The sequence below is a fragment of the Lepidochelys olivacea genome, assembly GCF_965140295.1.
Source record: "Lepidochelys olivacea isolate rLepOli2 genome assembly, chromosome: 13".
In the NCBI taxonomy this organism is placed as follows: domain Eukaryota; kingdom Metazoa; phylum Chordata; order Testudines; family Cheloniidae; genus Lepidochelys; species Lepidochelys olivacea.
In genome coordinates, this window is record NC_140423.1 from 38,098,286 (window position 1) to 38,121,899 (window position 23,614).

The window sequence follows — 23,614 nt, forward strand, 5'->3', positions numbered from 1 at the left end:
GTGTGAACTTCAGGGGGGCTGTTCTGCCCCCTCTATGTGTGGGGTCAGAGTATTGGGTGCAGTGTTGTGCTCCCCACTAGGTCCCAACCACAACCACCTCAGGGTTTACAATTCTGGGGGGTTCAGCCCCGAGCCCCCCTTTTCTAGCTGCCTTGAAATCGGGGTTCAGGTGGAGGACCCCAAAATAAAAGGTTGAGAATATAGAGCGGCATTCTTTACCCCCTTGGCACGGTGCCCCCAGGTCCCCACCACTGAGCCCCCCCCTTTTCCCAGCCTCCTCACACTGCACCCCATAGGTTTGGGCTCTCTTTATTGGGGGTTCAGCTCCCCTTCTCTGGCAGCTTTGCAACCTTCAGCTGGGTTCCGCTGCCCCCCCGCTTCTTCTCACTGTGCAGGGGCAAGGAGGGGGTCCTGGGCAGCACCCGCCCCCCCTCAGCCCGCACTCCCCAGGCTGCCTCCAGCGCCCGCAGCTCGGTGTGGGGCCGCTCGCCCTGGAAACGCTGGACCCACGGCGTCTGCAGCAGGTCCAGCACCGTGGGGCGCCGGGGCACCGGGCAAAGCAGCCGGTGCACTAGGTCCTGGGGGGGCAAAGGGGAGCGTTAAGGGCCCCGCTGTCTGCCTGGCCCCCGTGGCCCGCTTGCTCCCTCCACTGGGCCTGGCCCCTCTTGATCTGCCCCCCCCCCCCGATCTGTCCAGCCCCACCATGGTCCACCCAGCCCCCATGAGCCACTCCCCTCTCCACTGGGCCTGGCTTCCCATGATCCACCTGGCCCGACCTCAAATGGCACCCAGCCCCTCACAGTTGGCTCACTCCCCTCCACTGGGTCTGGACCCCCTCGATCCACACGACCCGCGCCCCCCGATCTGTCCAGCCCCCTGTGGTCCGCTTGCCTTGTCATGAGGCCCAGTCCCCCTCTATCCACCTGGCCACCCTATGACCCCCCAAGCCCGCCTCAAACACTGCCCAGCCCCCCATGATCTGTCCAGCCTCGCATGGGTCACCCAGCCCCTCCAGTCCACCCACCAGTGTCCAGCCCCCTGCTCTGTGTCCCGCATTGTCTGCCCAGCCCCCCACGCTCCACCTATCTCCCTACATCTGCCCAGCCACAGCCGGGTCTGCTGGGTGCCGCCTGCCAGTCTGGCCCCGCAACCCACCACGCCCCCTGCTGGACAGCTCCCCCACTCCCTGCCGGCCACTCAGCGCCCCCTGTTGGCCTGCAGCCCTCCCAGCTCCTGGCGCCCCCTGCTGCCCCCTCCCCGCCCACCTTGCACTCCTCGGAGACGTGCGGCTGGGGAGGGAAGGTCACCTCCTTCTGGGTCTCTCGCAGCAGGCGCTTGAGGTTGGTGTCATCGAAGGGCAGGTGGGCCACGACCAGCGTGTAGAGGATCACGCCCATGCTCCAGGTGTCGGCCAGGAAGGGGTTGTAGGGCAGCCCCAGCAAGATCTCGGGGCAGGCATAGGCGAAGCTGCCGCAGTAGGTCTGGCTTAGGGGGCTGGAGCCCGCCAGCAGTGGGTACGAGGGACTGGCCGGCGGCTGGCCTTGCGGCACCACCTGCTTGGAGAAGCCGAAGTCCGAGATCTTCACGTTCTCCCGCTTGTCCAGCAGCAGGTTCTCCAGCTTCAGGTCCCTGCAGGAGGGAGCGGGGGGTCGGCGGGGGTGCAGGGCTGCCCCTAGGGGGCGCCGGGGGTGAGGATGGGGCACGGGGCCTTTCCCCTCTAGGGGGTGCCGGCTCTGATCCGGCCGCAGGGCAGGGACTGGCTGGCTTAGGGAATGGGGCGTGGAGCCTTTCCCCTCTACAGGCACTGGCTCATGGTGCCAGTGGGCAGGGTGGCCCCCAGGGGTCTGTGGGTCCCCCAGAAGGCCTGTGGGGTGTCCCCCAGGTAGCCTGCAGAGCACTCAGTGGCCTGTCTGGGGCTTGAGGGGCAGATCCAAGAGGTGGAACGCAGCATGGCTGGGACTCAGGGCTGGGGAGCTCTGGGGGGGAGCGCTGGGGGGGCAGGCTTGGCCAGCCAGGTTGGGGGCTGATCGGTTTTATGGCGGTGCCTGGGTGAGATAATATTCCCCCAACCCGCCGCCTCAAGCCACGTGTGGTGCAGGTGGCGGAGGGGAAGCTGGTAAACTGAGGCCGGCTCTGCAAGGCTGGAGGTGGCAGAGGGGCACCGGGAAAGGCGGTGGGACTGGGGGGCTGGTGGTGCCAGGGAGCCAGCCCCCCAGCAGGGAGGGGAATGGCACAACCCCCAATAGAGCAGGACCCACTGTAATTCCCCAGTGGCGGTGGGCGCCCCCTACTGGCTGCAGCCTGCAGCTTGGCTCTGTGGGGGCTGGCGGGCGCGGCCCCTCACCGGTGCACGATGGCCTTGCTGTGCAGGTAGGCCACGCCCAGGGTGAGCTGGGCGAACCAGCGGCCAGCCAGGGGCTCGGCACAGGGCCCCGAGCTCTGGATCCACTCGAGGATGTCGCCGCCGGGCGCCAGCTCCATGATGATGTAATGCCGCGACGTGGTCTCGATGGCCTGGTAGAAGGTGATCAAGTACTTGTGGTGGAGGCCCTTCATCACCTGCGGGCGGCGAGGGGTTAACGGCGCCCGCCTGCCCCCCGGTGCCCCCGGCCCCACAGTGCCCCCTGCTGATCCCCCCGCCCCATGGCGCCCCCTGCCCCATAGTGCCCCCTGCTGAGCCCCCGGTCCCACAGCATCCCCTGATGATCTCCCCCTGGCCTGCCCCCTGCCCCACAGCGTCCCCTGCTGATCCCCCCTGCCCCACGGCACCTCCTGCCCCACGGCGCCTCCTGTCCTGCCCCCTCAGCATCCCATGACCATCCCGCCTGCCCGGCTCCCCACCCCACGGCGCCCACAGCCTGGCCCCCACACCCCACGGCACCCCCTCGCTACCTGGATCTCGCGGGGCAGGAATTTGTTGAGATAGTCATCGGATGCCTTCTTCTTAGAGATGATTTTGATGGCCACCTTGGCCTTCTGCTTGGTGAAATACGCCTCGTAGACAATGCCATAGGAGCCGTGGCCGATGATCTTGCCCAGCTGGTAGCCGTACTGGTCCATGACGGACAGGTAGGGGGCCGAGGGGGCTGTCTCCACCATGACGGCCTCTTGCCCCTCTGGGGGCGCTGGGGGCTCAGAGCATCTGGTGCCAGAGAGTCACCCCTCTGGGGGTGGGGCAGGCAGTTAGATCCTAGCTGGGACCCCCAATGAAACCCCTGGACCCCAGTGGGGCTGGGTCTCCAATGAGCCAACCCATGGGGCTCTGACCCACCTTAACCTCCCTCCCTACATGAGGCTGTGACCTCCAGGAACCCTCACACTCCCCACTGGGGCTGTGAGCACCCCAAGAACCTCCCTGACCTCCCCCAGCTCCCCACTCGGGCTGTGACCCCACCCAAGAACTGCCTTGGCCTCCCACAGCTCCCCACTGGGGCTGTGACCCCGCTGACCCCCCTCACCTGCTTTGCTCGGTCCCCCAACCCGGTGACCAGAATCGCCCCCCGACTCCACGGTTCCGCCAATGTCGCCCCAGCATTCCACCAGCCCCCATTGGCCGATCCCTGTTACCGGGGCTACCAGGGGGGCAGGGTCCACACTGGGAGCGGGCACAGTGGCATTGGGGGGGCCCTCAGCATTTGGGGGATACTGGGATTTGGGGGACACTACGGAGGTCTTTTTTGTAGGGGGCAATGGGGCTTTGTTTGGGGATCATGGGGAAAGGTGGAGCATTGGGGGACTTATTTGAGGGGTCACAAAAGACCCTCATTTTGGGGGAACCACTGAGGCAGTGGAAGGCCACTAAGGAATTTGGGGGGGTCTTAAATTGACGAGGTAATGGGGCATCTGAAGGCTCATAAATGGGGGTCTCAATTTGGGGAAGCACTGAGAAATTGGGGGTCTTTATATGGGGGTCACTGTGGTATTTGGGGGCAGTGGGGGTTTGGGGTCTCTTAATTTGTGGGTCATGGGGATCAACTTGAGGGACACTGAGAAACTGGGTGCTTTGGAGGGCCATTGGAATTTGGGGGGTCCCTGAGAAATTGGGGGGTTATATTGCAGCCATTGTGGAATTTGGGGCTCTTAATTTGTGGGAGGCCTTGGGATAATGGGGTCTGTGGAGGACCCTTATTTGGGGGAGACCAGCTGCCCCCTCCCCATTTGTTGCCCCGCACACCCTAACATTGACCCTCCGGGAAACAGCTTCCTGGCCCTTTAAGAGACTGTCCGACGGCGGGGCGGGGCCCCCTCAGGCGCTGGAAGTGCGTCACGTTGAGGGCACGAAGCCCGTTGGGGGCGCTGAGGGCGGAAGTAGGGGACGGACGTGGCTGGTGCTGCCCTGGCGATCGCCTGAAGGACCTCGACGCGTTTTGGTCCCTGGCTCCGCCCAGGGAGGGACCCCGGCGGTGGGGGCCGCGCTTCCCGTTGGTGGGGACCTGGGGGAGCCGGCCTGGGTGGCGGCCAGCGGCAGGGAATGGGGTGGGGTGGACCCAAGGATCAGGCGCCAGGAGCATGTTCTAGAGCCGCGAGGCCCCCGGCTGGGTGCAGTTGCCTGGCTGCTTGCCGGCTGCTAGGGACACCCGCTGCCGGGCGAGGGGCCACGGGACCTTCCACGCAGCAGCGTCAGCGGGGGCGGGTCAGTGGGGGGGCGTGAGGACCCCAGGCGGGCGGCGGGTCGGGGGGGTGATTCAGTGGGGGGGGCGAGGACCCCGGGGGGGGGAGCCGTGGCGGGGTGGGGGGGGGCGAGGACCCCGGGGGGGGGAGCCGTGGCGGGGTGGGGGGGGGCGAGGACCCCGGGGGGGGAGCCGTGGCGGGGTGGGGGGGGGCGAGGACCCCGGGGGGGGGAGCCGTGGCGGGGTGGGGGGCGAGGACGCTGGTCCCCGTGTGCTGGGGCAGGTTGTTTTCCATGTGTAGTGTGCGTGCCTCAGTTTCCCCGACGTGCTGCACGAAGCACGAGGGGGAGGGGCAGGCATCTGTGCGGAAGGCTCCAGAGATCCAGGGAAACTGAGGCACGTGCTCTCTGCACACAAAATAGTCGGAAAAACCCGCTTCGTCGCGCCCGGGGCCCTCGGGGCTCTCAGGAGCTCTGGCCCCACCAGTGTGGGCACCACGAGGGCGTTCGGGCCAACGGCCGCCCCCAGCTGGCACCGCGGGCGCCTTGCCAGTCTGTCACCACCGGCACGAGGCGGGTCAGAGAAGCAAATCCCCGGCCCTTCGTCTAGGCTCGTTTGCCAGGCACGTACGCGCCAATTTCGGGTCCGGCTTGTGGGCATCGTGAGTATGTCAAGCCTGGCATCAGGGCGTGCGTGCGGGGCAGGGGTCCCAGGAGCATGGGTTGGCGTGATCCAGGGATATCCAATGGCTAGAGCACCGCAGGGGCGGCTGGGGGGCTCTGTCATTGGGTGCTGACCACCCCAGGTGGGAGAGAACCCAGGTGTCCTGAGGACCTGGCTTCACTGCCTCTTGTCCCTTGTCTCCTGCCTTCCTTCTCCAGACCCCACCCCATCTCCCCCTTGACCGCCCACCCCATGGCGCCCCACCAGCCTTGGCTGCTGCTCCTCCTGCTGGCTTCCTGGCCGCTCCCGGGCTCCTCCGAGACCCGCTACCAGCCTGGGGATCCCGTTGTGCTCTACGTCAACAAGGTGGGGCCATACCACAACCCCCAGGAGACCTACCACTACTACCAGCTGCCCGTGTGCTCTCCGGAAAAGATCCAGCACAAGAGCCTGAGCCTCGGGGAGGTCCTGGATGGGGACCGCATGGCCGAGTCCATGTACCAGATCCGCTTTCGGGAGAGCGTGGAGAAGACAGTCCTGTGCGTGAAGACGCTCACGCTGGATCAGGTAGACTGGGCCCGGATGCCTGGGTTCCATCCCTGGGTCGAGGAATGTGAGCATGGGCCAATGAGTTTACAGCAGGAACTGGGACTGCCTAGGTTCTGTCCCAGGAACAGAGCATGGGAGCTCAGATCAGGAATCAGGACTACTGGTTCTGTACCCAGCTCTGGATGGGAGCAGGAGCTAGTGGGTGAGGGCTGGGAGCCAGGACTCCTGGGTTCTGTCCTAGCTCTGAGAGGGGAGTGGGTTCTAGTGGGATAGACCAGGAGGAGCTGGGCACCAGGACTCCTGGGTCCTACTCCTGTCTGTTTCCTGGTAGGTGGAGCGCCTCCGACAGGCCATTGAAGAGCTGTACTACTTTGAGTTTGTGGTGGATGACATCCCGCTGCGAGGTTTTGTGGGGTACATGGAGGAGAGCGGCTTTCTGCCCCACAGCCACAAGATCGGGCTGTGGACCCACTTGGACTTCCATCTGGAGTGGAACGGCAACCGTATCATCTACGCTAACGTCAGCGTGCGAGATGTCAAGCCGCACAGCCTGGACGACGTCCGCGGGCCCGGGCCCCTCTCCCTGACCCACACCTACAGTGTCCGCTGGTCTGAGACGGCTTCGGAGCGGCGGGGGGAGCGGCGGGGCCGAGGAGATGACGGGGGCTTCTTCCCCCACACCCTGGAGATCCACTGGCTCTCCATCATCAACTCCATGGTGCTGGTCTTTCTTCTGGTGGGCTTCGTGGTGGTCATCCTCATGCGGGTGCTAAAGAATGATCTGGCCCGGTACAACCTGGATGAAGAAGCTTCCTCCTCCTCCTCCGGGGACGACTTTGACCAGGGGGACAACGGCTGGAAGATCATCCACACCGACGTCTTCCGCTTCCCTCCCTGCCGCAGCCTCCTCTGCGCCATCCTGGGCGTAGGCAGCCAGTTCCTGGCGCTGGGCACTGGCATCATTGCCATGGCCCTGCTGGGCATGTTCAACGTCCACCGGCATGGCGCCATCAACTCCGCCGCCATCCTGCTCTACGCCCTGACCTGCTGCATCTCCGGCTACATCTCCAGCAACTTCTACCGGCAAGTCGGGGGCGAGCGCTGGGTCTGGAACATCATGCTGACCACCAGCCTCTTCTCTGGTGAGGCCCTGGAGTCCCCCATCTCTGCCCAGGTTCCCCGGGGTTCCTCTTGCCCAGGGGAGGCGATTTGGGTGCACTGGGTGGGTCTGGGTGGTCCCCTCTGTTGCTTCATAGTGCCTTTGGCCCCTCCCACGAGGGCAAAATGTAGGATCTCCATGGCCTCCTAGGGGTGGTAGGTTGCGCTTCTGTGATTCCAGTGGGAAGCAGAGTGTCTCTCTGGTCTCCAGGGGAGTCTCTCTGATCCCTTGGGGAGGTGGTCTGGGTCTCTTTGGTCCCCCTGACCTGCCCCCTGTCCTCCCAGCCCCCTTCTTCGTGACGTGGAGCGTGGTGAACTCGGTGCACTGGGCCAATGGCTCGACACAGGCCCTTCCGGCCACCACCATCCTGCTGCTGCTGACGGTCTGGCTGCTGGTGGGCTTCCCCCTCACCGTTATCGGGGGCATCTTCGGCAAGAACCGGGCTGGCCCCTTCGACGCACCCTGCCGCACCAAGAACATCGCCCGCGAGATCCCACCACAGCCCTGGTACAAGGCCACACTGGTGCACATGACCATCGGGGGCTTCCTGCCCTTCAGGTGAGCCCCACTCCTGCTTTCTGTGCGCCTGCCACCTCACTTCCTCCCCTCCCAGTGAGCACCCCCTCCACTTCCTGTCTGCCATGCTCTCCATAGGAGATGCCACTGCTTCCTGTCTCACCCCTCCCTGCCACTTCCCACCTCACAGGTTGGCACCTTCGTTTTCCCGCTTACTCTTACCTAGACAGTCATGTCGCTTTCTCCCGAGTACGCCACTTCCTGTGTCGCCCTTCCCACTTTCTGTCTTCTGGGCACTGGATGACATCATCTCCTTGGCATGAGCCCATCACACCCCTTCGCCTCTCCGGACGGCCTATTTCATCCCCCAAACAGTGGGATCCCACCTCTGCCCCGCAGCTGACCCGGTCTCTCTCTTATCCTCCAGTGCCATCTCTGTGGAGCTCTACTACATCTTCGCCACGGTGTGGGGCCGGGAGCAGTACACCCTCTACGGCATCCTCTTCTTCGTCTTCGCCATCTTGCTGAGCGTGGGCGCCTGCATCTCCATCGCCCTCACCTACTTCCAGCTCTCGGGCGAGGACTACCGCTGGTGGTGGCGCTCGGTGCTCAGTGCCGGCTCCACCGGTGTCTTCATCTTCCTCTACTCTGTCTTCTACTACTCACGCCGCTCCAACATGTCGGGCACGGTGCAGACCGTGGAGTTCTTCGGCTACTCCCTCCTCACAGGCTACGTCTTCTTCCTCATGTTGGGCACCGTCTCCTTCTTCGCCTCACTCAAGTTTATCCGCTACATCTACGTCAACCTCAAGATGGATTGAGGGACCCTCTCCAGTTGGCTGTGGTGGCTGGCCAACTGGTGGGGACGGTCAAATTTACTTCCCTTAAAGATCTGTCTCATAAGCTGGGGCTTCTATGGAGTTCCTTTCCCATTGGCCATGACGCTTGGCCAGCTGGTGGTTAGAGATGGCTCTCTTAAAGATCTCTTCTCTCATTGACTGTAATGTCCAGCCAATCAGCAAGTATGGATCCCCTAAGGATCTCTTCTCCCATTGGCTGTAATGTCCAGCTAGTCAGCGGCTATGGATCCTCCAAAGAGCTCCCCTTCCGTTGGATGGGACTGCTACAGAGCTCCCCTCCCATTGACCAAGATGTTCAGCCAATCGGCCGGCATGACAAAAGATGGCGACCCTAAAAAGCGCCCCTCCATTGACTGGGACCATTAAGGATCTTACCCTCCTATTGGCTGAGATGTCTGGCCAGTCACAGGACACCATTAAAGATTGTCCCACATCCATCATTGCCTTTAATTGGGTAGGATGACCAGCCGACTGACTGGTTCACTCCCATTGGCTGGGACTGTTGGCCAGTTCGCTTGTGATGGGGGACCAGCTACTCCACTCCTATTGGTCAGGATGACTGGCCAATCAGGTGATGGGAATGGACTGACTTGGGGGAAGAGGGCAGGTGTCCAGTTCCCTGGATCCCCATGAGATTCCCTTGGGGGCTAAAGCTTGAAAGTGGATCCCTCCCAAAGGGGGAGGCACAGGTAGATCCTGTTTGGGGCTGGGAGTGGATCCCCATGTGAGATCCCTGCATGTGGATGGGGCAGATTGTGGATCCCTGGTGGATCTGCTGGATCCCCATGGGGTTGAGAGTGGATCCATTATGGAAGTGGATCCCCTGCAGCCAGCTGAGTCCCCTCTTGGGGATGGGCCCCCATACCTGATTGGGTCCCCCACAGGTAACTGGATCCCCTGGTAGGTTGCAAGCAGAGGGAGGCCAGATTCCTTGTGGGGCTGGGAGCAGATCCTATGATAAGATCCCTGATGGGGAGGAGTAGATAACCCCATGGGCAATTGGCTGGATCGCTGGGGGCTTCCCCAGATCAACTGGCTCCCATGTGGGGCTGGCAGTAGATCCCCCCCAGCAAGCAGGATTGCCTGGTAAGATCCCCTTGTGATGGCATGGATCACGGGGGGGCAGGATCTAGTGGAGAGCAGATCCCATGTAGGGCTGGCAGAGTATCCCAGAGACCTCAGTCGGGAGGGGGCTATACCCCACAACCCCCCCCCCCCCCATTGCTGGCTGCGTGCAGACACCGATAGTGCTATTGCTGTATATGGGGGGGGGGCTGGGGCAGTTGATTATTTTATTTGTATTTGATTTGGTTGGTTCTGACTCTTTCTTTTTATGGATCTCGGAATAAAGTTTATTAATAAAAATTAGTGTGGGGGTGTCTATAGAACCCGGGAGTCCTGGCTCCCCGACCCCACTCCTCTCTTAGAGCTAGGGAGAGAACCCAGGTGTCCAACTCTCAGCTGTGCGGCGCGGAAGGGGTTAACCCCTGGCCTTTCCTCTGGCTGCACGAGTCCTCCTGGGCCACGGAGGGGCGGGGCACGAGGGGCGGGGCCTGGGGCCGCTCTATCTCCCGGAAGCTGGGACTCGTCTGCTCCCCCCCCCACACGTGCTGCTGTGCGGGACTCGCTGGCTGCTGAGCCCAGGCCCCTCCTACCCGACCTGAGTCTCCCCCCCCCCCATTGCAGGGCCCTGCTCCCTGCTGCGGCCCCCCCGGCCTGAGCCCCCCCCCATTGCAGGGCCCCCTCCCCCCGGCCTGAGCCCCCCCCCCATTGCAGGGCCCTGCTCCCTGCTGCGGCCCCCCCGGCCTGAGCCCCCCCCCATTGCAGGGCCCCCTCCCCCCGGCCTGAGCCCCCCCCCCATTGCAGGGCCCTGCTCCCTGCTGCGGCCCCCCCGGCCTGAGCCCCCCCCCATTGCAGGGCCCCCTCCCCCCCGGCCTGAGGCCCCCCCCCATTGCAGGGCCCCCTCCCCCCGGCCTGAGCACCCCCATTGCAGGACCCCTCTCCCCCCATGGAGCCCGGCGGGCTGGGCCGGGTCCTGTCCGACCTGCTGCAGCCGGACAACGCCTTGATCCAGCAGGTAGGTGGGGGGAGAACCCAGGAGTCCGGGGCTGAGGGGCTCGGACGGGGTGGGGAAGGAGGCGCTGGGGGGAGCTGGCCTCACTGTGGGGAGGGGGGTACTTGGGAAGGGAGGGCTGGGGGGCGCTGGGGTGGGGGGCAGGGGATCTGGGCCCCTCTGTGACAATCTCTGCTCCCCCCTGCAGGCCACGGCCCAGCTGCGTGAGGCCTTCAGACACCCCGAGGTGCTCCCCCAGCTCTGCCAGCTGCTGGCAGGGGCCCCGGACCCCCAGGTGAGTGACCCCCTTCCCCACAGGGGATCCCCCGTGGATCTCCCATCTCCTTGTCTGTCCCCCCAGGGGATCCCCCATCTCCCCCCCAGGGGTCCCATCCCCTGGCTGAGCCCCCCCCTTCTCTGCCCCCCCAGATCCGGCAGCTGGCAGCTGTGCTCCTTCGCCTGCGTCTCACCAAGCACTGGCGGAAGCTGAACCCCGAGGAGCAGGACAGGTGGGTGCTGGGGTGCGAGGGGTCCCCCCTCCCTGTCGTCTGGGGGGCTGGGGTTCACCCTGCCTGACCCCCCCCCCCGTCTCTCTTTCTCAGGCTGAAGAGCTTGGTGCTGGGAGCCCTGCAGCAGGAAGCAGAGTGAGTGTTGGGGGGGACATTCTCCCTCCCCCCGGCTGCCCCATAACCCCCTCCGCAGCCCCCTTCCCCTACAGCAGGAAATGGAAGATTTGCGGAGGCGTCTCCTGCTCTCCCGCCCCGGTCCCTGCAGCCCCTGGACCCCCATCCCTCCCACTCCTGCAGCCCCCTAGCTCCCACTACCCCATCCCCAGAGCCCCCCTGCTCCTCCTGCAATTCCAAACGGTGTGGGTCCCCCCCAACCCCCTCCCGGGTCCCCCCTCTATCCCCCACACCCACCCGCTGTGCCCCCACCCATGTCTTTCCCCCCAGGCACCAGGTTTCGGTGGCCCTGGCCCAGCTGGCTGCGCTGCTCCTGCGGCACCAGGGGCTGGAGCGCTGGCCCCAGCTCCTGCAGCTCATCCAGCAGGGGGTGCGCGGCCCTGACCCACACCTCCGCCAGGTAGGGGGGAACAGGGGGTCTGGTTGGGGGCGGCAGGGTCAGGCTGTCTCTCAAACCCGGTCGGTCGTGGGGCTCTGATCTGTGGGAGGCCAGTTGGGGATTGAGGGTGGAGGGGGGGCGTCAGGGGACTGGTTGGTGGGGGTTGGGCTGGGGACTGTGATTGGGGGGGAAGGGGGGCAGGGATAGGTGGGGGGGCTGTGATTTTGGGGCTCAGAGGGGGTGGGGGGCTGTGATCCATGGAGTCCCTCCCCCCTTCCGCAGATCTCGCTGCTGGTGCTGAGCTCGGCGCTGGAGTCGGACCCCGAGGCCTTCGCCCCCCACTATTCTGCCCTGCTGCGTCTCTTCCACAGTGCCCTGGGCCAGCACGGCCAGCCGGGGGCGCTCTACTACTGCCTGCGGGGGCTGGCAGCCATGGCCGCCGGGCTGGGCGCCGACCACCTGGTGAGCCCCGGCCCCCTGAGCCCCAGCCTGGCCCCACCCATCCCCCTGAGCACCCCACCTTCCCCGTGCACCCCAGTGTGTCCTGAGCCCCCCACTTACCTCTGCCTTCCTCACATCTTCCCTGAGCCCCCGCCCACCCCTGCCTTCCCCATGCGCCCCGAGCCCCTCACTGACTCCACATACCCCAGAACTCACCGACCCCCCTGAGCCCCTCACAAGTCCCCCACTGAGCCCCCTATGCACCGGAACCCCCTGGGCCTCCTGTCTGTCCCCCACCGTACCGTGTTCCCTAGAACCCACTGATCCCGAGTCCCTATCCCCCGGCTCCCCCAGCCATTCCCTTCTCCTGCCCCCGGTATCTTGGGGGTCCCCCCTCATCTTGTCTCTGTCTCTGCCCCCCAGAATCTCATGCACTCCCTGGTCCCGAAGATTATCTCAGCCGTCAGGCAGCTGATTTCCATTAACGAGGTGAGAGGGGGGAATGAAGGGTCATTGGGGGGCACTGGCGTGGGGGAGGGGCTGGGGGGTTGTCTGAGGTGTCAAAATGTGTCGAGGCTCCCTGACCAGTGCGTGTCCGGCCCCCCCAGGTGCACGCCAGCGAGGCCATGGAGGTCTTTGATGAGCTGATGGAGAGCGAGGTCTCCGTCATCGTCCAGCACCTCTCCGACGTTGTCGGCTTCTGCCTGGAGGTGAGTCGGGGGACCCAGGCGGCCGCAAGCCCCTTCCCCTCCGCGGGGGGACCCAGGCATGTGGGTAACTCCCTGATCCCCAACATTCCCCCTTGCAACTTCCCGGGGTTACAGAGATCCCTGCTGGGGAACTCAGGCGTCCGAACAGCCATGAGCCTCCTCTACTCGGTGGGGGAACCCAGGCATCCGGGCAACTCCATGAGCCCCATTCCCCCAGGCGTCCGGGCAGTGCCGACGGTTGCTTCTCTCCCCAGGTGGCGTCGAACCGAGTGCTGGGGGATGTGTTGCGGGTGAAGGCACTTTCCACCCTCAGCTTCCTCATCAAACTGCGGGGCAAGGTAGGGCCCTGGGGGCTCAGGGGGATGAGGATTGGGGTTCAGGGGGCGCTGGCTGGCTGGGAGGAACGAGGCTGGCGTGGGGGGATAGGGGTGGGGAGGGCAGGGATCGGGATTCAGGGGGCAGCTGGGAGAGTGCAGGGTTTGGGGTGGAGCAAGGGATGGAGCTGGGGGGGGGGAAGGTGGTTGGCGGATTGAGATTGGGGGTGGGCCGGGGTTTGTGGGGCAGACTGAAGGATGGAGGTTTGAGGGCGGGCTGGCAGATTGGGGTTTGGGTAGTTGGGGTGTGGGGCGCAGGCTGCAGGATCAGGGGTTCAGGGGTGCAGGCTCGGGGCTTGGAGTTCAGTGGGCTAGCCGGGGGGGTTGGGATTTGGGGGCGTCTAGGCTGGTTCTCCACTCTGGCACTTCGAGTGCGGAAGGTGGGGGCCCCCAAGGATTCTAAAAATTTAATCCTGGCCACTCCAGGCGGGTATTAAACTCCCAAGGTCCCAACTTCTCTCTGAGCTTGGATGGGTAGATGCGGCCACTACCCCAGTGCAAAACGCCCCCGCCCCCCCGAGAACCGAGGAGGGCGCACTTGGGAATTCCTCTCTGTGGGGCACCCTCAAGCTCTTTCACCCCCACTCTGGGGAAGAGCTGAGAAAGAAAAACACCAGCAATCAGCTGTTGCCACTTGCTAATTAAGCAGCGTAGGGGACAGAAATCCGATCCCGGACATTGTATCAAAAACAGAACGGGAGAAAATACATCAGCAACTTCGGCTCTTGCTCGATTGAAAAAGAGCCAAGGCAATCCCCAAGCGTCAAGACTGGTTTTGTTGGGGTCCAGCTTAACGGTTCCCAGCAAATCAAAAGCACCCGGGTTAGCCGGGAGGCGTCCACAAGGAACGACCCGACTGGCGTCTCCCCAGCCGACCTCTCGGGTTCGGGTGTGTTGGTTCCAGGTCTGAGCTGCTGGCTTTTCGGGCCTGGTTTACAGCTTCTTACAGCCCTGCGGCCCTGTGTCACCTCTCCGGAGAACAGACAGGCAAAGAGGGACATTTTTCCCAATTTTAAAAAATTCTCGCCCCCCGCCCTCCCCAGTTGGCTCTTTGGTCAGGTGCCCACTCGCTCCCCTTTACCTGTGGGCTTGTTAACCCTTTACAGGTAAAGCAAGAAGAGAACAGCTACTAACAGGGGGTTTGTAGCTAACTGCCTGGCTGGGGGTCCATAAAAGGGAGCTACCCCCGCCCCCCCTTTCATTTATCACACAGCCAGGGGCTTGGGGGGCTGGGGTAGGGCTCAGGGTGTGGGGGTAGATCGGGGGATTGGGATTGGGGGGCTGGGGTCAGGGATCGGGGGACAGCCAGGTGATCAGAGCTCAGGATGTAGGAAGCAGGTGGGAGATTGGGGGGTTGGGGTGGGGTTCAGGGCTTGGGGGGGCACGGTGGGGGGAAATCTGGGGGGTTGGGAGACGGGGCAGACGGGGGATCAGGGCTCAGTATGTGGAGGGCAGGCTAGGGGATTAGGGATCGGGGGGGCAGGCCAGTGGTTCGGGGGCTGGGGCAGGGCTTGTGGGCGGGCCAGAGGATCGGGGGGGGGGTTGGGATTGGGGGGTGGGGCTCGGGGCTCAGGTTCTGCCCCCCCAGGCCATGCTGAAGCAGCGGCTGCTGCCCCCCGTGCTGGACGCCCTGTTTCCCATCCTGAGTGCGGAGCCCCCCCTGGGGCAGCTGGATGCCGAGGACCAGGAGAGTGAGGACGAGGGGGATGAGGCCCAGACCCCCAAACACGTGGCTGCCCAGGTGAGACCCCCAAGTGCCCCCCCCCACCCGGCCTTACAACGCGCTGGGGGTGGGTTGAGGAGCCCGGGGGGGAGGGGACCCCTGGCTGGTGTGTGTGCGGGGGGGAATCCAGAGCCATCACCCCCCCACCGTCACCTCCATTTCTCCCCCAGGTGATCGACATGCTGGCCCTGCACCTGCCTCCTGAAAAACTCTTCCCCCAGCTGGTGAGTGGGGGGGGTGGGGAGCTGGAGCCTGTGGCTGGCTAGAGGGCAAGGGGAGGGTGGGGCTGATGGGCTGGGGGCGGAGTCTGTGGCTGGTTGTGGGGTGGGCCAGTGACATGGCAGGAGTGGACCAGCTGGGGGTGGGGCTGGAATGGGGGCTGGGGCAGGCTGGCTCGGGGCGGGGCAGGGGTTGAGCTAGCTGGGGGCAGAGCCATGGGGGTTGGGACGGGACCTATGGCTGGCTGGAGGGGTGAGACTGGGGCAGGGGGCGGGGCCATTGGAGTGGGGCAGGGCCTGTGGCTTGTTGCGGGGGGGGGGGCAGGTAACAACCTCTTCTGTCCACCCCCAGATGCCGCACCTGGAGCCGGCCCTGCAGAGCCCCCGGCCCTACGAGCGCAAGGCCGGGCTCATGGTGCTGGCGGTGCTGGCCGAGGGCTGCGGGGATCACATCCGCATGAGGTAGGCGAGGGTCATAGGGGACGGACACACGCTGCTGGGGGGCCCCATTTCTGCTCTGTGGACCCCTGGACTCAGCAGCAGCAGGGGGCTGGGTGCACAGCGTTGTCCTGTCCCCCAGGGGAATCCTCACCGGTGGCACTACGGGGCATAGGACATGTGCTCGCCAGAGCCCATTGCAATCGGGGGAGGGAGGCTTGTTTTGGGGGCCCCCTGACTGACCCCTTCTGCCCCTCCAGGCACCTACAGTCCCTGCTGGGGGTGATTTGCCGGGCGCTGGCCGACGAGAGCCTAGTGGTGCGGAGTGCAGCCCTCTTCGCCCTGGGGCAGTTCTCGGAGAACCTGCAGGTCGGGGGGGCTAGGAGTGGGAGTGGGGGGGTCTGTGCGGAGTGAGGGGTCAAGGGGCGAAGGGGGGGGCTGGGGCGAGGAGGGGTACCCTGGGGTCACAGGGTTATTGGGGAGATTGGGGGGCTGGGGCGAGGAGGGGTACCCTGGGGTCACAGGGTTATTGGGGAGATTGGGAGGCTAGGGCTGGGGTGATGGGGGGGCTGGGGTGAGGAGGGGGCACTGCAGGGGGTTACAGGGAAATCAAGGGGGGCGGGGTAAAGAGGCATGACTGGGGAGTCATGGGGCGCTGGGAGGGGCTGGATGGATGGGAGGGGGTGGGGTAAGGAGGGGTGGACACGGTGTGATGGGGGGGGCTCTGGCTGACTCTCACCGACCCCCCCCCCCCAGCCCGACATCGCGGCCTACGCGGGGGAGGTTCTGCCGCTGCTGCTGTCCTACCTGGGGGGGGTGGAGCCGGTGCGGGGGGGCCACCTGGCCAAAGCCTACTACGCCCTGGAGAACTTCGTGGAGAGCCTTGGTGAGAACCCCGGCGTCCGGGACAGCGCCCCTTCCCCGTCTGGGCTGGGGGACCAGGCGCCCGGGACGCCCCCTTCTGTCTTCAGCTGGGGAACCCAGGAGTCCGGGTGCACCACCCCATTCCCCTACCTGCCTGCTGGAGAACCCAGGCGCCCGGGACCCCCCAGTGCCCCTGAGCCCCGGCTGAGGAGCCAGCGTCCCACTTGCTGGGGGACCCCGGTATCCGGACCCCACCGGCCCAGGCGTCCGGGCAGGGCTATAACCTCCCCCCTGAACCCAGGCGTCCGGGCAGGGCTATAACCTCCCCCCTGAACCCAGGCGTCCGGGCAGGGCTATAACCTCCCCTCGCGCAGGGGCCGGGATCGAGCCATTCCTGCCAGTGCTGATGGAGCAGACGCTGGGGACCCTGCGCTCCCCGGGGGGGCCCCGCCCCAAGGAGCTGGCCATCAGCACGCTGGGGGCCATCGGTGAGTGAACCCCCGACCCGTCCCCCTCGGCTTCCCCCCCACAGCCCTCTGGCGCCGTGGGGGAGTGACCCCCCCCTCCCGAACCGCCCCCACAGCCACCTGGGGCCGTGGGGGAGTGACCGCCCCCCACAGCTGCCTGGCGCCGTGGGGGAGTGACTCCCCAGAACCATCCCCCTCGGCTCCCCACCACGGCTCCCGAGGCCACGGATAACTGACCACCCCCCCCCCGAACTGCTCCCCTCGGCTCCCCCCCACGGCCCCCTGGTGCCATGGGTGAGTGACAACCCCCCTCCCCCGAACTCAGTACTCCCAGGGGCCACTGGTCAGTGACTTCCAGGCCCCCCTTCGGGTCCTGGCCCCCCTTGAGCCCTCACCCCCAGCTCCATCCCCAGCCCCCTGCGCTCGGTGTCTCCCCCGAGGGCAGGTCCGTGTTTCCATCTGACCCCATGTCTGTCTGTCCGTCCATCCGTCACAGCCTCGGCCGCCCAGCGCACCATGGGGCCGTATCTGCCCCACATCCTGGAGCAGCTTCGCCACTTCTTGCCCCCCGCCGCCCCCCAGGAGCAACGCCCCCTGCAGTGCCAGGCCGTGGGTGAGTGACCCCTAACCCTGCCCCCTAACCCAACCTCCCCAGCCACCCCACCAGTCCCTAACCCTCCCCCCACCCCACCCCCAGCGCAGCGCCCCCTGCAGGGCCAGGCTGTGGGTGAGTGACCCCTAACCCCCCCCCACCAGTCCCTCTCCCCCCACCCCCCCCAGCGCAGTGCCCCCTGCAGGGCCAGGCCGTGGGTGACTCCCCCCCCCCCCCCCCCGCCGCAGTGTCTGATGCTCCCCTCCCCCGCAGAGACGCTGGGGGCCCTGGTGCGGGCGCTGGGGAGCGAGGCCGTGGGACCCCTGGCGGAGGAGAGCTGCCAGCTGGGGCTGGGCCTGGCCGAGGGGCAGGACGACCCCGACCTACGGCGTTGCACGTGAGTGACCCCCCCCAGCCCCCCACGGGTGGTGCCCCCACCTCCCCCGACCCGCAGTCCCTGACCCCCGTCTCCCTCCCAGGTACAGTCTCTTCGCCGCGCTCTCCTGTGCCATGGGGGACGACCTGGCCCCCCACCTGCCCCGGATCACCACCCTGCTTCTCTACTCCCTCAAATCCACCGAGGGCCTCGTGGTGAGTTCGGGACGTTCCTCCTCCCCCCCCCCCCCCTCGGGGCCGGGAGCCTGCCCCCCCGCCGTGCCTCGGGACCTAGGTGGGGGAGGGGACCTTGAGGCTGTGAGCTTCCCGACAGCAGTGCTCCCACAAGCCGGGGCCTGGGGGAAGGGACTCAGGCTGGGGGGCACCAGGGGGTGTTGGGGGAAGGGGAAATGCCCCCAATCGCACCATGACGTGCCCCCATCCCCCCCCAGCCCCCCGCCGGGGACACCAGCTCCTTCCTGCTGTTCGAGGACGAGGAGGCCGAGGTGGAGGGGGAGGAAGATCTGGACGGGGAGGACGACGAGGAGGAGGAAGAGCTGTTCGGGTATGGTGGGGGGCAGAACCTGGGGCGGCTTTGAGGTGGGGGAGCCCCGGGCAGTGGGAAGAGAGTCCTGGGTGGGGGCAGAGACTGGTGGGGGCGGAGAAGGAGGGCGGGTGGGAGGAGAAGGGGGCTGTAGCGGGTGGGGAAGGGCCCCCCATCTGACCCTGCCACCCCACCCCCCCAGACTGAGCGTGGAAAGCGCCTACGTGGACGAGAAGGAGGACGCTTGTGCCGCCCTGGGGGAGATCGCAGCGAACGCCAGGTATGGGGGGGGGCTCTTGGGGCAGCGGGAGGGGGTCTGGCACGTCTGTCTGTCTGGGGGCTGTATCTCCAGGGGCCCTAACCTGTCTGTCCGTCTGTCCCAGCGTCGCCTTCCTGCCCCACCTGGAGAGCTGCGTCCCGGAGGTCTTCCAGCTGCTGGAGGTAGTGGGGAGGCAGATGCGGGGGGCAGTTCTGGGTGTTGGGCAAGTTTGGGGGAGGGGAGGATTTGGGGGGCGGCAGGGGGTTAGCGATAGGGGATGGGGGTGGGAGGTGCAGGCTGGGGGGCCCCTCAGGGTTAACTCTTTCCTCGCTGATCCTGGGCAGTGCTCTGTGGGGAGCCAACGGGGTAATGTGGGGGGTGCAGGGAGCTGTGACCCCCCAAATCGCCCCCTTCCCCCCAGTTCCCTCATCTGGGGGTCCGGAAAGCCGCCTACGAAGCCCTGGGCCAGTTCTGCATTGCGCTGCATCGGGTCTGCGAGCGGGACCCCTCTGAGCCCCACGCTGCCGGTGAGTTGGGGGAGGGACCCCCACCAGGCTGCGGGGAGGGGGGAAGATCGGGGGGGTGGGGGGAAGTCACAGCCCTGGGTTTTGGGGGTGTTGCTGGGCTGGGGGGAACGTGGGTGCACCACCAGGGGCAACTTGCAGACCCAGGGTCGGGGGAGAGTGAAGGGGGGTCACCTCTGGGGGAAGCTCGCAGCCCCAGGGTCGGGGTGGAGTTCACAGAGCAGGGGAGAGGGGCACCGTGCAGGAATCTCGCAGCCCCAGGGCCAGGGAGAGATGCTTGTGGGGCCGGGGGGGAGCTCGTGGGGTTGGGGCGGGGACGACACTGTGCGGGAAGCTCGCGGACCCGCACTGACCCCTCTACCCGCCCCCCCAGCACTGCAGCGGCTGCTGGGCCTGGCGCTGCCGGCCATGGCGCGGGGCGTGCACCGGGAGCGGGAGCGGCTGGTGGCCATGGCGGTGCTGGAGGCGCTGGGCGCGGTGCTCACCGCCTGCCAGCAGGAGGCGCTGCGGAGCCCAGGGCGCCTGGCCGAGCTCTGCGGGGCCCTTCGCGCTGTGCTGGAGAGGAAGGTACCAGCTGGGGGGACATGGGGCCTTTCCCCTCTTGGTGGGGGGACCAGCCGAGGGGGGCAGAACATATGGGTCTCGGGGGGCGAGGGGGGCTTGAGGAGGGGCGGGGGAGGAGGGACTGGCTGGCTCGGGGCGGGACACGGGGGATTTGGGGGAGGACCAGCTGGCTTGTGGGGGATGGGACACAGGAAGGGGGAACATGGGGGGGGGGGGTTGTGGGTCCCAGCACTGAGCTCCCATCTTCCCCCCCCCACCCCCAGACAGCCTGCCAGGATGATGGCTTGGACGAGGAAGATGAGGAGGATGAAGAGCAGGTGACGCGGGGGTGGGGGGGCTCTGTGGGGGCTGCATGGAGCAGAGGGGCTGGAGATCGGGGGGAGGGGAGGAAAAAATGGAGGCTGTGGGGGGGCGGCAGGGTGGGGGATTTGGAGATGGGGTCAGGGGTTGGGGGGGATTCTGGGGCCATGGGAGGCGCAGTGCGGAGGGGTTTGGGGGGCCGTGGGGTGCAGCAGGGCTCACCCCCACTCCCCTCAGGCGGAGTACGATGCCATGCTGCTGGAGTACGCGGGGGAGGGGATCCCCGCTCTGGCCGCGGCGGCAGGGGGCGACACCTTCGCCCCGTATTTCGCCGGCTTCCTGCCCCTGCTGCTCAACAAAATGGTGAGTATGTCGTGTGTCCCCCCGGGGACCCAGGCGTCCGGGCCGGTTCCCCCTTCTCCCCTCCCTTCCCACAGAGACCAGGCATCTGGGCCGGTTCCCCCTTCTCCCATTGCCCCACCTCCCCTGGGGACCCAGGCGTCCGGGCCGGTTCCCCCTTCTCCCCTCCCTTCCCACAGAGACCAGGCATCTGGGCCGGTTCCCCCTTCTCCCATTGCCCCACCTTCCCCGGGGACCCAGGCGTCCGGGCCAGTTCTCCCTTCCCACAGGGACCCAGGCGTCCGGGCCGGTTCCCCCTTCTCCCCCACCACCCCTGGGTACCCAGGGGTCCAGGCAGGATCCTGCCACCCCACTGAACCTGGGTGGCTGCGGGCCCCCCCACTCACCCCCTGCTGAACCCAGGCATCCGGGCCCCTTCGCTGTCCCCCAGAAGCCCAGCTGCTCGGTGGCAGAACGCTCCTTCGCTGTGGGGACGCTGGCGGAGACACTGGGGGGGCTGGGCCGGGCCACGGCCCCCTTCGTGCCCCGGCTCCTGCCCGCCTTCCTGCGGGCTGCCCGGGACCCCGACCCCGAGGTGCGGAGCAACGGCATTTTCGCACTGGGAGTGCTGGCCGAGCACGGCGGGGAGGCCCTGCTCCCGTATCCTGACCCATGGCGGGGGCTGCTGCGTGTGGGGGTTATGGGGGTTACTAGGGGTCAGCTAGGTGGATGAGTTAGGGGGGATTGTCTGGAGGGGGTGTCTGACCTGGGGGTCTCTGTTTGGGGTCCAGGGGTACATGGGGGTGAGAGGCTGTGGGATGGATTGGAGGAAGGGCCCCATCTCCCCCTTGCTGTTCCCCTTTTCCTTAACACCTGCCCCCCCCCAGACACTACCCCAAGATCCTGGCCCTGCTGGCGGGGGGCAGCACCCAGGAGTCGAGCGCCCGCGTGCGGGACAACGTCTGTGGGGCCGTCGCCCGCATGGTCCTGAGCCAGCCCCAGGCCCTGCCCCTCAGCCAGGTGAGGGGGCGTGATGGGGGCCTTCCCCGGGAGGCGGGGAATGGGGCGCTGGGCCTTGCCTCTCTAGGTGGCACCGGCTGGCTTGCGGGGGGGCAGGGCCTTGCTCCTCTAGGGGGCGCTGGCCCCAGCCGGCTCGGCAGCTAGCTGGGGATCTCTAACGGGGTCTCCCCCCAGGTGTTCCCCGCCCTGCTCCGCTCCCTGCCCCTCACGGAGGATTTCGAGGAAAATAAAACTGTTTTCCGGTGCATCAGTTTCCTGTACGAGAACGCCCCCCAGCAGGTACCGCCCCATGGGAGGCCTGGAGGCAGGTTGGGGGGGTCCTGTTCCAGTGGGTGATGGCGCCTGTGGGGGGCCCCTGTTCCAGGAACGGGGGGGGTCTTTTGGGTGTCTTATCTGAGGATTTGGGAGGGTTAAATCCCCTTGACTAAGGGGGATTGGGGGTGTGAACCGCAATGGGGATCAGAACACCATGCAGAGGGGTGTCTCCCCTTCAGGTGGGGGGTGACTGGGGGGGTTCTCTGGCGGGTGACAGGATGAGGGTATCGGGGTCTCACCGCTGTGTTCCCCCCCCCCCCCCGCCCCAGGTGCTGCAGCAGATGGGGGAGGTGGTGCGGGCCAGCAGCACCGTCCTGGGGACCGACCATCTCCCAGCAGGTAAGTTTGGGGAGTGTCCCGAAGGGAGGGAGCTGGAGATCCCACCATTGGGCAAGAAGGGGTGTCCCTGCCTTGGGGAGGGGGATCCTGCGGGTCTGGGGGTTCTCTCTCCCATCTAACCCCCAGCTCCCCCCAGACGCCCAGGTCTCCCTTCTGTCGTTGCTGCGGCATCTCTCCGACCGCTGCCCCACGGAGTTCCAGGCGGCCCTGCTGGCCTTGCCCCCCGACGCCGGCGCCCAGATCCGCGGGGCCCTCAGCTCAGCGTGAGGTGAGTGGGGCGGGACGAGGAGGTGGGGGGTCCTGACAAGAACGACTCTCACCACACCTTCTCTCCCCTCCAGGGACACGGCCCCTCCTTGGTCAAGTGACCCTTGGCGAGGACAGTCAAGCTCCCTCTGCCTGTTCTCCCACCATTGGCCAACTGGACCCAACTCCACCTGTTCTTCCCCCCAAATGGTCAACTCTGGGCCCCCCAGCTTGTTCTCATCACTGGGGGGGCCCTTTGGGGCATATAATTGAACTGTGTCTGCCTGTATCCAGCACTGTCGTGGGGAGGACTCAGTCTGTGGTCTTGAGTCTGCTTCGCCTGTCTTCTCACTTGCCACCACTGCGAAGGGGGGATCCGAGTACTGTTTGGTCACCAGTTGCCTGTAACTTTCACCCACTGCCCCCATGGAGGGGGTAGCTCCTGTCATTCCCCAGAGCTGCCTCTCGTTTGATTTCCTCCGCCAATGTAAGAGCATATTAGAGACATGGTATGAATGGATTCTGCCTGTACCTGTCACCAGCGGGAGGAGGACTTCGGTTACGGTGTTTGATCCTTCTTCCACCTCTATGCAGCACTGGTGTGGGACGAAACCAAGTCATGTTGTGATCTGGCTCTGTCGGTGGTTAGCACCATTGTTATGGTGTTGAACTGGATCCTCCCGTGTATTTCACCATGGATTTGAGAGGAGTCTCACCTGTAATTGTTGCTGCCCTAAAGGGGAGTATTAGTCTCATTGTTATCCAGTTGGCCTGTTGTTTTTGGATCCCGTTGCTTGCCTGTATTTATTCTTCCTCTGCTGATGGGAGTTGCATCGCTAACCGGTTCACCTGTAGGTTTTCCATGCAGCACACTCATAGGATGACCATGTTCAGCTGCTTCACTGTTGCCACGAGGGAGGATTTTGTCTGGCTGTTCAACCACTTTGCCTGTTCTTTCACCCACCATGGCTGCAGGGAGTCTGAATCCTGTAGTTACCCCGGTTCACTTGTTGGACACCCCCTTACCCCCCCCCCCGCCAAAACGAGAGGGGATTTCTTTGCTCAGTTTGCCTGTAGATTTTCACCAACCAGTATCTCACATGGAAGTCTGTCTTCCTGTTACCCATTTCACCTGTAGCTGTTACTTATTCTATGGAAGAGTTGACTTCCAAGTGTGAACCAGTGTTCCTGTGTCATCCCCCCACCCCACCCCACACACACTGCAGGGGTGAGCCTCAGTTGCATTGTCCTCCAGGCCACCTGTATTTCTTCACCCGCTATCTACAGCAGGGTTTTAGTCTTGGCATTAATGTGTTGGTCTGTGTCTTCCAATGGCACGGGGAGAATTGAATCACAGGGTGAGTGGTTCGGCTGTATCTTCGCCTAGCACTCCGAGGGTGGTTTTGTCTCGGAGGCAGTCTGCTCTGCCTGTGTTTTCACCTTGCGAGAAGCGGTTTCCATCCTGTTTCTTAATCAGTTCACCTGTGATT

General features: G+C 65.5%; 3 protein-coding genes across 6 annotated transcripts; 2 read left to right on the plus strand and 1 right to left on the minus strand.

Moving 5' to 3' along the window:
- Positions 1–320: 320 nt before the first annotated feature.
- Positions 321–3,099, minus strand: TSSK4 (testis specific serine kinase 4; the record flags this gene model as incomplete). Its single annotated transcript, XM_084646226.1, has 4 exons — positions 321–578; positions 1,266–1,629; positions 2,345–2,559; positions 2,893–3,099. 4 exons carry the CDS (start codon positions 3,097–3,099, stop codon positions 321–323), a joined length of 1,044 nt encoding a protein of 347 aa, XP_084502352.1.
- Positions 3,100–4,397: 1,298 nt separating this feature from the next.
- TM9SF1 (transmembrane 9 superfamily member 1) lies at positions 4,398–9,722 on the plus strand. Of its 3 annotated transcripts, none has more exons than XM_084646118.1 (5): positions 4,398–4,633; positions 5,492–5,840; positions 6,154–6,964; positions 7,266–7,539; positions 7,925–9,722. In XM_084646118.1, exons 2-5 carry the CDS (start codon positions 5,526–5,528, stop codon positions 8,316–8,318), a joined length of 1,794 nt encoding a protein of 597 aa, XP_084502244.1. In that variant the 5' UTR covers positions 4,398–4,633; positions 5,492–5,525; the 3' UTR covers positions 8,319–9,722. The 3 variants fall into 3 exon arrangements, with proteins under 3 accessions (XP_084502244.1, XP_084502245.1, XP_084502246.1); XM_084646119.1 differs by lacking the exon at positions 4,398–4,633 and adding an exon at positions 4,882–5,271; XM_084646120.1 differs by lacking the exon at positions 4,398–4,633 and adding an exon at positions 4,882–5,232.
- Positions 9,723–10,303: 581 nt separating this feature from the next.
- IPO4 (importin 4) lies at positions 10,304–22,359 on the plus strand. Of its 2 annotated transcripts, XM_084646335.1 has the most exons (31): positions 10,304–10,434; positions 10,619–10,705; positions 10,840–10,919; positions 11,013–11,054; positions 11,364–11,493; positions 11,755–11,934; positions 12,337–12,402; positions 12,522–12,623; positions 12,878–12,961; positions 14,586–14,738; positions 14,891–14,944; positions 15,291–15,400; positions 15,637–15,745; positions 16,133–16,262; positions 16,615–16,728; positions 17,204–17,320; positions 17,573–17,696; positions 17,779–17,890; positions 18,127–18,239; positions 18,421–18,498; positions 18,602–18,659; positions 18,899–19,004; positions 19,375–19,568; positions 19,829–19,882; positions 20,103–20,228; positions 20,656–20,864; positions 21,092–21,224; positions 21,399–21,503; positions 21,809–21,878; positions 22,015–22,146; positions 22,220–22,359. In XM_084646335.1, exons 1-30 carry the CDS (start codon positions 10,366–10,368, stop codon positions 22,143–22,145), a joined length of 3,240 nt encoding a protein of 1,079 aa, XP_084502461.1. In that variant the 5' UTR covers positions 10,304–10,365; the 3' UTR covers position 22,146; positions 22,220–22,359. The 2 variants fall into 2 exon arrangements, 1 of the variants encoding a protein (XP_084502461.1); XR_014713894.1 differs by lacking the exon at positions 22,220–22,359 and having other exon boundaries at positions 20,628–20,864; positions 22,015–22,081.
- Positions 22,360–23,614: the final 1,255 nt, after the last annotated feature.

What these genes read in the sequence shown, in the direction of transcription:
- TM9SF1 (XM_084646118.1), top strand. Translation starts at nt 5,526, where the DNA reads ATGGCGCCCCACCAGCCTTGGCTGCTGCTCCTCCTGCTGGCTTCCTGG. An exon ending in GACCACCAGCCTCTTCTCTG is followed by an intron (nt 6,965 to 7,265) that starts GTGAGGCCCTGG and finishes CTGTCCTCCCAG; the next exon opens with CCCCCTTCTTCGTGACGTGG. An exon ending in GGGGGCTTCCTGCCCTTCAG is followed by an intron (nt 7,540 to 7,924) that starts GTGAGCCCCACT and finishes CTTATCCTCCAG; the next exon opens with TGCCATCTCTGTGGAGCTCT.
- IPO4 (XM_084646335.1), top strand. Translation starts at nt 10,366, where the DNA reads ATGGAGCCCGGCGGGCTGGGCCGGGTCCTGTCCGACCTGCTGCAGCCG. An exon ending in ACAACGCCTTGATCCAGCAG is followed by an intron (nt 10,435 to 10,618) that starts GTAGGTGGGGGG and finishes TCCCCCCTGCAG; the next exon opens with GCCACGGCCCAGCTGCGTGA. An exon ending in GAGGAGGAAGAGCTGTTCGG is followed by an intron (nt 18,240 to 18,420) that starts GTATGGTGGGGG and finishes CCACCCCCCCAG; the next exon opens with ACTGAGCGTGGAAAGCGCCT.